This window comes from Nicotiana sylvestris, chromosome 7 (genome assembly GCF_000393655.2).
Source record: "Nicotiana sylvestris chromosome 7, ASM39365v2, whole genome shotgun sequence".
Classification (NCBI taxonomy): Eukaryota; Viridiplantae; Streptophyta; class Magnoliopsida; order Solanales; family Solanaceae; genus Nicotiana; species Nicotiana sylvestris.
The window spans coordinates 76,092,634-76,104,547 of record NC_091063.1 but is presented as its reverse complement, the minus strand read 5'-3'; the positions used below and the strand labels follow the sequence as shown (position 1 = coordinate 76,104,547).

Here is an 11,914-nt window from a genome sequence, read left to right as displayed (position 1 = left end):
CTCAGCTTTGCCAGCAAAGTCTGATACACCATAGAAAAGGGGTGCCAAAGTTACCAAACTTGCTTTCTCTTCTGCAAGAGCAAGTACGGGTAAGACAAGAAAGCATGTGACAGCTGTAGTTGATAGACTCACAGAGTTCAGGAACAGAAAAGTGCTAAACAAAAAAGTGCTAAATGGGAAGATTCTTACAAACACTAATGAGAAAGGAATGGCTCATGTGGTTGAGAAAATAGTGCTAAAGGGGTGCAAACACATGTTTGTCAAAGCTTTCCCCACAGTATGTGTTCTTGCTATAGTGGAGTTCTACACAAATTTCACTTTTGATGGGAAGGTAGTCAAGAGTAAAGTAGGGGACTTTGATATGGAGTGATGGGATTTCAATGTCTTGGCCTTATACTTCTTATGTTTTGATGATCTAACAAACTTGTTGTGAAGAACCAGATAGAGAACCTGACCCACATGGTATACATTTCATGTGACTTGGTCGAAGTCTGAAAATCAGCAAATGAATGAATGAACGACCACAGGGAGGAACACAACAAGGACCTGGTGACTTGGTCCCTTAGGGTTCCCCGACACAAGTCAGTGACTGTACACAATTATTATAAAGAGAAACACAACAGGGACCTGCTCCCTTAGGGTTCTCTGACAGAAGTACAAGTCAAATGTACAAACTGGAACATAACAACAGAAAGTGACTATCTCGCAACTGTTACAGAAGAGGAACACAACTAAGACCTGGTCCGTTGGTGTGTTCTGAGAGAAGTACAAGTCGACTATCCAACTGGAATGCAACTACACAAAAATGGCTGTGCAGACAGTACAACAGTCACTTCTCATTGGGAAGAAGCGTGCACCAAGAATTGACATCACTATCTTTTGTGATAAAACAACCTGGTGCAAGACACACCTTTTTTTGTGCATTCGGTGATATTCTCTCAAGCAACAACAATATTCATTCGGCATTGAAGTCACTAGTGTATCAAGAACAAGAAGACAACTCCACTAATGATCAGTTTCTTAACGAGTTTATGTACATCCGTAGTTGAGTTGTAATCTTGTTATTTACTCTTCATTGTATTTCCTAGTTTGCTTTCTTAGAAGCTTTGTCTTAGGAACAAACCAAAAAATTGTAAACTTCCGAGTTTATGTTATGACTAGGAATAGTCATAAGTTTAAAGCCTTTGTAACTAGGATAGTTATAGAGTGGCTTGTGGTAGGTGCATCACAAGTTAGTTGAAGTCTTTGCAATAGGGTTTTTACAAAGTGGCTTGTAATAGGGAGATTACAAGTTAGTGAAGTTAAAAGCCTACAAGAGTAGGTCGTGGTTTTTTTAATCCCCTTGTGTGGGATTTTTCCACGTAAAAAATCCATTGTCTTCTTTACTTTCAGTTTTTATAGCATTATCAGCATCATCTCATCTAGGACCAGGTACTCTATAGTTTGGTGGACTCATATAAACTAACAATTGGTATCAGAGTAGGTTCTTTCTAAAAGGTTAATACCTAGAAAGGATCTTATTGGTTGCTCAACCCAACTTTGAGGAAAGACAATCAACCTACAGACCTCCCAGTATTAATGGTCAATACTATGGCTGGTGGAAGTCCCGCATGTATGATTTTATGATGACAGAAGATTTAGAACCGTGGGACTTCATTTGCGATGGTCTACATGTTCCTATAAAGAAGCTTGAAGAAATAGGACCAATGGTACCGGAAGGCAGAAAAGATTACAACAACATTGACAAAAAACCTGTAGAAAAAGACTATCGTGCCAAGAAAATCTTGATGTGTGACATAGGACCTAATGAGTACAACATAGTCTCAGCTTGTGATACTGGCAAAGAAATTTGGGAAGCTCTACAAACCGCACACGAAGGAACTATTCAGGTCAAACAATCCAAGATCGACATGCTCACCATTGAATATGAGCTCTTTAAGATGAAGGATGATGAGTCTATACAAGATATGCACACTAGATTCACCTCCATCATAAATGAGCTTCACTCGCTAGGAGATGTTATTCCCAAAAACAAGCTTGTAAGGAAAATCCTCAGTGTGTTACCTGGTTCTTGGGAAAGTAAGGTAAATGCCATCACTGAAGCTAAAGATCTACAAACTCTGACCATGGATGAGTTGATTGGTAATCTGAAGACATACGAGATGAAAAGAAAGAAAGACAGTGAAATAAGAGAGCCCAAGAAGGAAAAGAACCTGGTACTTAAAGCTGAAAGCAGCGACTCAAGTGATGAAGATATTCACATGGCCTATCTTACTAAGAGATTTAAAAAGATGGTTCGAAGAAATGGTGGTATACCAAAGTGGGGAAGTTCAAGTAAAACAAGGAACAACAATCTCTATCACAGATGTGGAAAGTCAGGGCATTTCATCAAATACTGCCCACTCGCGAAACAGGAGCAATACAAGCAAAATCCTGACAAAGTAGCAAAAAGGAACCTGGTTCTAGATAAATGATTCAATCAAAAAAGTGTTGCTGACAATATTGTTAAGTAGGCTCTTGCTACTTGGGGAGACTCCTCTAGTGAATCCGAAAGGGAACCAGATGTAGAAAATAGCTCCATGATGGCAGTGGAAACTGAAGCAACAAAGTACAATTCACTATTTGTGCTGATGGCTGAGTCTGATAATAAAGAAGAAGATGAAGACGATGAGGTAAACTTCAGGAATGTTCAGAGAAATATGAAATCCTACTCTTCTAAGAAGCTAAGGTCGTTATCTAATGTCCTAATTGATGCCTATTATAACCTTGTAAATGATAAGGAGATCCTGACCATAGAAGTAGGAGAGGCTGAACAATCTAGAGATGATCTAGTGGTCTGTGTAGTGGATTTAAATGAGACCATAGCTAATGTTGAAAAAGAAAAGAAAGCCTTGAATGAAAGAATAACTAGTGTGGAAAATGAGAGAGATGATCTGATGGTAGTAGTTGTTGATCTAAAAGAAACAATAGATAGGCCTTAACAATGAGAAACACACCTTAGAAGAAAAAATTGCAACTACTGAAGAAAAAAGGGATGACCTGTTAGTAATATGCACTGATCTAGAGGAAACCATTGAGGGACTCAATAGAGAACATAGGAATGTGAGTCTTGGGAAAGGGAAGGAAGTAGCCAGTGAGACTCATATCATGCTTGAAAAGGAGTTAACTGTTGTGAAAATCAATCTCTGTAGTGAACTCGAGAAGAATTAGCAACTTCAAGGTGAATTGGAGAAAGTAAGAATTGATCTTGAGAAATCTTTGAAGTGGACCTGGTCCTCAGATGTTGTCACTACCATATATATTAACAATAGTGGGAACAGGCAGGGCATCAGTTCCAAAGGGAGAAAACTCCTTACAATCCTCACAGCAAGTATGTCACTGTACCTGATAACTAGATATGTACTCACTGTGGGAACAATGGGCATTTTAAAGAAAATTGCCAGGCCAGGATTCGGTCTTCTTAGAAAAACAAAGTGTTTACTGATAAAGTGACTGCAAACAAATAATTAGGTACCACTCACAAGAAGCGGATGTTGCCTGCATGGACTAGGAAAGCCCTCATTCATCCTTTCTATCATAACAAAGGACCCAAACTAGTTTGGGTTCCTAAATCTAACCTTTGATTTGCATGAGCAGGGAACAGTGAGAGGAAGCGGACTACGATGGACTATGGACTGTGGATGCTTAAAAGCACACAACTGAAAACATCATGAATCTCTTCTCACTGAAAGCCCTGCAGGAAGGGAATGTATCCTTGTAAAGGGTACATTCTCAATGAATAAAAAGTTGGAAAGGTTCTTTTAGCACTCAAGTGGGAACGTGTACTATGTGAATGACCTAAAAAGTACAGTCACCAATCTGATAACTGGACAAGTGGTCTCAGTGGACAAAGGAAACAAGAACATTCGCTCTGATTAACTATGAATCTCCATAAGCTGGTGGTATGAGATGGGTGAAGTTGGAACCTTGGCATGAAAGATTGGTATATGCAAGCTTCTTACCTCCGAATAAATTAACTCAGTAGGACCTAGTCCACGATCTGTCAAACTCAAGAGTCACCTGAACACGGGTTCACAAAACAAAGGAGGAGACCCTTGAGGGTTAATGGCAATTTCTCAACAACAAGGACGCCACAGTAGAATGGTATTGCTGAAAGAAAGAGCAGAATTGGAAAATGTTGCATGGACAATGCTCATCGACTATGGAATCGCCAAAAAATTCTGGGTAAAAGCAGTAAATACTACTTTCTACTTGGTGAACAAGTGCCTGATCAGGTCCCTCCTGAATCAAAACCCACAATGAGCTGCCAAATGGAAGAAAATGCCCTCTTGACTAAAAGACAACTCATCTGAGAACCATCTTGACTGAAAATGCCATGTTCTCGACAATAGGAAGGATCAACTTGGGAAGTTCAATGCAAAAGACGAGTGAAGGAATCCTTCTGGGGTGCACTTCACAAAACAATGCCTCAAAGTCTCCAACAAAGGGCACACTAAATGGAAGGAAGTGCTCATGTGGTATTCAACAAGATACCTCCTCTAGCCAAGAAAGAAACGGTGATGATCAATATGATGAACCAACTCTGGTCCCTGGGAAATATCTGAGGCTTCAAATAGGGAGGCTGATAAAATGAGTAAGATGAAGGAGACTAGCGAAAGAAATGCAACATCATCCTCCATGTCTCACAAGGAACCTGGTACGTCACCTACTACCACTGAAGCTGAAGGAAGAGTAGAGATGCAGCTCATGGCACTCCACAAGCAATAGAACACAAACTGTGGGAAAATCAAAATAACCTCCAAATATCCCCTATCAATCAAACTTTAGTCTCAAATTGGGAACATAATGGCTCATATTTATGTGACAAGTCAATCACCTTCTTTTGTTCTAGAGTTAGATAAATATTATTTTTTTATTTAGCCCCTTATGTATCTCCACTCCTGAATAAAATCCAAAGTGTAAGTCTGTAGGAATATTACTTGAAGGTTGTCCACAAAAGTTTGAGATACCTTAAAGGAACTCAAAACCTGGTCTTTTGTTACCCCTCATGTGATAGTATTTTTAATCCTGTTGGGTATGATGATGTTAACTATGCAGGTTTTTCTATGGAAAGGAAAAGCACTTCTGGAAAGGTTCACTTGTCATGATTCATGCCTCATCCTTTCGGAGACAAGGAAGCAAAACTCAATGGCCTCGTCAACAACTGAAGAAAAATCTCAAAACAAGAAGACCAAGCACATTGAGGGGTGAGATTAGCTTCTGAGGGTCAATATGAAGAAAAGGTTGATCTGTGGAAAGTCTTGCAGAACAGAAAACAAAATTCCACATATCTGTATCAAAGCCTTGAGTAGAGAATATTCTGGATCAAATAAGGTGAAGATGGGGTTATAAGAGTCCAATGAAGAACCTGATCCTCCATCAGCTGGCTATGCAAGACACCGTCAGGTAAAGTTAGCTAAAGTATTTTTTGACCAAGACTAACTCACATCAATATCGTTGTAGGTAAACACGCATGACGATCATAGAAGCTAAAGGTACAATTATGAACTGCGAGAGAGGAGCTGCTAAAACCTTTTTTAAAAAAAATTATTCTGGTATCAGGTTCCTGTACCTCAAGTTAGTAGTAATGTGCTTATTCTGCATGCCTTCTCAAAACAAAAGAAATTGTGTTTAATAAAATTAACTCAACTGTCACATCATCTGACTTTTCAAAGTCTGCATGTCATGTCTTGTCTTTCAAATCCCCTCATCCCCTCTGCACGGTAACACTTTCCCACAAATATACCACCGTTTTTAGAACTATTCAGAACTTGTTTCTCTGTCCTCTCATCATTAGCCCTTCTTCCAATAAAACCTTCTTTCTCACTCACAGAAAGTCATGAACCTTCATCTCCTTTGTATAGCTGGGTTCTTCTCTTCATCTCTCTCTACTCGTCTACCAAGTACTCATCTAATGGCGATCGAACAATCATCTACTTCTCCCACTATTAACACTGCTCCCACTTCCTTATTATCCTTAAAATCATCCCAGAGCATCACTATTTAATGCCTTCTACTACCTTACCCACTCCTGGCTCCTCCTCCATCCCTATAGTTTTCTCTTTTCTGATAAACCCTGTTTACCATCATTTTGAAAACCCTATGTCTAGTCACTCCTATAATCTCATCAAAGGACACTTAGGAGGTTTTACTCTGCAAGTGTCATAAGCCCCTGAGGATGATCCGGATCAGTATCTGAACTCCTCCATGTTAGACTTAGTGACTCTAAAGAGTCACTAGAAAAAGAAACAGTGCATAACATCATAGCTATAGCTGCTAAGAGTCTGATTAATGAAGGAGCATATCTCCCGTGTGAGTACTAGGGGAAGAAATTCCATTCCTAGGAGATGTAACAACCGCAACACTCCCTGATTCCTTGGCTCATGAGATATTCTCAGAAAAACCTTCTGATGAACCTGATTCTCTTCCATGCAAACCCACTCCTGTACCTCCTGATCACTCCAAGCTCCTAGAGTCTTCCTCCAAATCACCCTCTATCAGGAGTAGCAAGAGAGTTTTGAATCCACATTGCAGAAAAGTAAGAGGAGTGTCAAGATAAGGAAAAAGAGGAAAATGAATCCAAGGGATTTTGTCACTAATAAGAGTGTGTCAGTAAACCAAATTGACAAAGATGCTCCAAGGGAACCTGGTTCCTTATTACAAAAATCTATGAAATTTCAAAGTTCTATAGAAAAGGCCTCTGATGAAACTATTGAGGAATAGAAAGGGTCATCTATAAAGGACAACAGGAAGTCTAAATGGAGTCAAACTGAGCTAGTCGTGTCTGAGGAAAATACTGTAGGGATAGCAAGCTAGAAAGGAAAGTCTGTTGAAGGGTCTAGCAAACGAAAACGAGAAAATGTTAAAGAACCTAGTTCACTAAGGTCCATGCCCTGTGATGGTGGTCTTTGGCAGCAGAGATTAAGAACTCAGAAAGTGCTGTAGGGTTGTACATTTGATCCAACAATTTTGGAGATGGCAGGCATGAGACAAATTCTAGAGATTGTGGAATTTCAATAATGGGAACACTTATTTGAAGGGAGCATACCTCTAGTGTATGAAGATGCAGTACAAACTTTTTACGTATTTTTTTTCACTATTGAGGGGAGTTACATTTGTGCGCTCGTAAATGGAGTAGACATTGTACTCAACGCTTCAACATTGGGAAAGGTTCTCAGAATTCCGTGTGAAGGTATGTCCTCAGTTAAGGGTGTCTGTGGGGTGAACTTTAGAAGAGCTATCATGAAAGAGCAAGCTATTCAACAGAGGGAACAAGTGCATAAAAAGGTATTGCTTCCTAAGTATCAGCTTCTCTTTGAACTGGTCAATAAAGTGCTCTTATCTCGTTCTGAGAGGTGATCTATTGCTACAAAATCGAATATGGTCTTAATGGAAGCGCTTGATGAGTTTGTTCCAATCAACTTGCCAGCAATCATGATAGATCATATGCAAAAGGTGGTAAACTTTAAAGGTGGGAATCATGGGCTACCATATGGTTTTCTCCTCACTCAAGTGTTCAGATTCTACAAGGTCCCCATAGGGAATCCCAGAGTAGGCACACATAAGAAGACCTTCTCTAAGACAAATCTAGAAGAATGTGAATGTGTAGAAAGAGTTGGTGGAAGCATCTCGACCATTTCTCAGCTGATCAACGCTCAAAATGTAGCTTCTGAAGAGATCAGAAGTTTGAGGGCTCGAAATGCCATACTAGAAACTCAGCTTAGTCAAGCAGCTAAAGGACCTGATTCAGTCAATGAGGAAGTTGCATGGCTAAAAGGAAAATGATAAACTTCAGGCACAATTACTTTAAGAACAACTATCTGCAAATGCTCGACTGGACCTGGGTCTCAAAACCATTGATGTCTCTTCCTTCAATCCTCCTTCTTCTAGTATCCCCTAGGATCCTCTTAGTGTCCAACTATTATTGCTCCAAACTCTTGTGGATGCTGATCGAAGCCAACTCTGTACTACTATTGAGTAGCAAGAGTGGTCGAAGTAGCTTTTACCCGAGAAGGTCGGGATCGATTTCCACAAGGAGCTAGATATTGGACTTCTAAACATTTTTGGGTTTGATATTAATCCTAATTTTATAAAACTACAATGCTAAATTAGGCTAAGTAAAGCTAAGATTAAACTATTGCGAGTTGTTAAAATAGAGAAAGGGCACTAGGGTAGTGACTTTCTCCTAGGTGGCTAATTGATGGATTCTTGAGTCTAAGGCTAGATTGTCACATTTGGGGAATATGATATAACCATTGCACGATTCTACTCACTCTACACCTCTCGGTGGTTCGAGTAATTTTGCCCGAATTGACTTTCTCAAGACCAATTGAATATGCAAATTTGTGCAAGCAATCAAGGTTCAAGTTGGGTATTACTATCTCTAGGTTTAACCCTTTAATTGGGGCTATCAATCTCTTGAATACGCCCCAATTCCTTATTGGACTAATTTCATGGACTTAGGCTCTCTTTCTCAAGAAGAGCCAAAGTCTACTAGGCATAAACTAGTATTTGCAACCACTAATTCCACATTAAAACCCTAAATTAGCCCAAATATCAAACACCCATAGACAATCAAGCATAAAACCACAAGATCCATCAATTACCCACACTAGCGTTGAGCTACAACCTTAGCTAATGGGTCTAGCTACTCATAATTAGAGAATAAAACAAAGCAATAGATGAAGAAAAACCCATAATAATTAATTGTTAAATAAAATTTGAAGATTCAATGTTGAAACTAAGCTAAAATTTCTCAAAATAGTAAAAGGAATGAGTTCACGAGCGCAACTCTACATCCAAAACTATTTCTAATCAAAACTTAAGCAAGAAGGAGTGTAAAATGCATCATAATCCCTAGTTATCAGCCGCTGTTTTATTTTTGTTTGCTTTTTGTGTGATGGCATCTTGAAATTATCCATTACTGCTCCTGACTTGCTTAGTCCAATGTAAACATTAATAAAACAACTCCCCTTTTTGCGTGTACAACGTTGTGTTTCTATGGCTTCTATTTTCTGTCATGTTGTGTGCACATATTTTGTATGAGCTAGCTGTATTAAACTTCTTTATGCTAATTACCTGCGTGTTCTCTTTTTAATGATGCCAAAAGGGGGATGAATTGTTGAATTGTTAGGTGATTTTCAGGGTAGTGAGGGAGCTCTGAGATTAAGGGGGAACTAGTTCCTGGAATATCAAAAAGAGATCTATTCTTAAGGGGGAAATAGTTCCTGAAGATAAAGAAAGATCTGAGATTAAGGGTTAAGGGGGAACTTTGTGCAGTTCTGGTATCTTATCTGGTTAATTCTGCTCTAAACAAATACTATCCATGCCTAAGTTTGTCATCATCAAAAGATGGATTTTCAATGTCTTGGCCTTATGCTTCTTATGTTTTGATGATCTAACAAACTTGTTATGAAGAACCAAATAGAGAACCTGGCCCACAGTGTATACATTTCATGTGACCTGGTCGAAGTCTGAAAATCAACAAATGGATGAACGACCCCAAGAAGGAACACAACAGGGACCTGGTGACCTGGGCCCTTAGGGTTCTCCGACACAAGTCAGTGACTGTACACAATCATTATAAAGAGAAACATAACATGGACCTGCTCCCTTAGGGTTCTCTAACAGAAGTACAAGTCAAATGTACAAGCTGGAACATAGCAGCAAAAAGTGACCATCTCGCAACTGTTACAGAAGAGGAACACAACTAGGACCTGGTGCGTTTGTGTGTTCTGATAGAAGTACAAGTCGACTATCCAGCTGGAACGCAACTGCACAAAAGTGGTTGTGCAGACAGTACACCAGTCACTTCTCATTGGGAAGAAGCGTGCACCAAGAATTGACATCACTATCTTTTGTGATAAAACAACCTGCTGCAAGACACACCTTTTTTTGTGCATTCGGTGATATTCTCTCAAGCAACAACAATATTCATCCGGCATTGAAGTCACTGGTGTATCAAGAACAAGAAGACAACTCCACTAAGGATCAGTTTCTTAACGAGTTTATGTACATCCGTAGTTGAGTTGTAATCTTGTTATTTGCTTTTCATTGTATTTCCTAGTTTGCTTTCTTAGAAGCTTTGTCTTAAGAACAAACCAAAAATTCGTAAACTTCCGAGTTTATGTTGTGACTAGGAATAGTCATAAGTTTAAAGCCTTTGTAACTAGGATAGTTATAGAGTGGCTTGTGGTAGGTGCATCACAAGTTAGTTGAAATCTTTGCAATAAGGTTTTTACAAAGTGGCTTGTAATAGGGTGATTGGTAGTTAGTGAAGTTAAAAGCCTACAAGAGTAGGTCGTGGTTTTATTGATCCCCTTGTGTGGGATTTTTCCACATAAAAACTCCCTTGTCTTCGTTACTTTCAGTTTTTATAGCATTCTCAGCATCATCTCATCTAGGACCAGGTACTTTATAGTTTGGTGCACTCATATAAACTAACATGGAGTTTGATGTTGAGGAACTAGGGTTGCCTCTAAATATCTCCTCGTTGGGATTTGACAATTATGTGAAGAAGAAGTGGCCATCCGTAGACAATGATGTTGACACTGGAATTGTGGTCACCAGAAAATTCTCCCAAACATTTGAACTAGATGCTCCCCAAAAAGTGTGCAAGACTAATATGACTCCCTTTCACAAGCTACTGTTTTAGTTTGTCAAATCCTGTATTCTTCAGAGGTATGAGAGAAGGCAAGAAGATACTCTGCTGGACAAGGCTGTGATGGAACTACTTGATACTGGTCGACCTATCAATCTCCATAGCCTGATGATTCAGCACATGGAAAGAGCTCCAGATACCTCCAAACCAAAGCATGCTATGCTATATGGTTTCATGTTGACTGAGTTATTTGACAATCTCAACATTGCCTTACTTGAGCTTAAGTTTGGAAATCACAATGATGTTTTAGATGTTGTTACCCTCAAGTAGTGTGGCTGTGAGGATATCAAGGCTAGAGGACCACATGATCTAATATTTTTCCTTGGAGCAGTAGAGTTGCAGAACTCAGTAAGAGGTTGGAGTTGGTTGTTGAAGAGAATGCCAAGCTTCGTGAAGATAATAATGAACTGATACAGGAAACTAAGCAACTTATGGAAGAGCTCCAAAGAGATAGGGAGGCCCATGCTCAACAGATTGCTACCTTTGTGAAAGCTTTGACCCCTTCTGCATCTTACCCTTGAACCTTCCTTGCCAGTGTCCTTAGTTCTTTTTCTTTTATAGTGATGCCTTATCTTTTGTTTTATATTTCTTAGTCTGATTTGTCTGCAATATGCTTAGTGTATTTTGATCTAATGATGAAGACAAGGCCCTGGGCTTCTTTTGGCACTACTTAATGGCTCATATTACTCTGCTTTACTGCTTTGCAATCTTTTGGATCATCAGCCTAGTCTTGTGTTGTTGCATGTTTGGCCTTGAATCTTACATTATTTTTGCTTAATGTCTAACGTGTGTTTGTATTTTTTTGATGATTCTAAAAGGGAGAAGATAAGGTTTGAAGGTTGTGGGTTGTGACCTGTATCTGGTTCTTTAATGTAATTGCTTAGGTCTGTCTGTGTATAGAGTTTGTCATCATCAACAAGGGAGAATTTGTTGATTATTGAAGTTTTGGTGATTAACAAAATGTAACTAACTGCTCAAAAAACCAGTTCCTTGATATAGCTGCTTAACTGTTGTGAAGAACTAGCTCCTCAGGTTAAAGGATCAGCTCCTCATGATTGTTACTTATATGAATGTATAAGACAATAACTTTATCTCAAAGTTATCCAGGTCCGAATTTGGTAAAAGATGGTTGCTATAAGTGATAAGGGTTGTTGCTCAAGAAGATATGATAATTTAGTCAAAGACAAAAGTCCCAGAGCATGTGAAATCCTTGGA

At 39.2% G+C, this 11,914-nt stretch overlaps 1 protein-coding gene across 1 annotated transcript; it reads left to right on the top strand.

Moving 5' to 3' along the window:
* The first annotated feature begins 1,625 nt into the window (after window positions 1-1,625).
* On the top strand, window positions 1,626-3,210 carry LOC138873335 (uncharacterized). The gene is made up of 4 exons (XM_070151793.1): window positions 1,626-2,084; window positions 2,154-2,459; window positions 2,514-2,834; window positions 2,971-3,210. Exons 1-4 carry the CDS (start codon window positions 1,626-1,628, stop codon window positions 3,208-3,210), a joined length of 1,326 nt encoding a protein of 441 aa, XP_070007894.1.
* The last annotated feature ends 8,704 nt before the right edge of the window (window positions 3,211-11,914 follow it).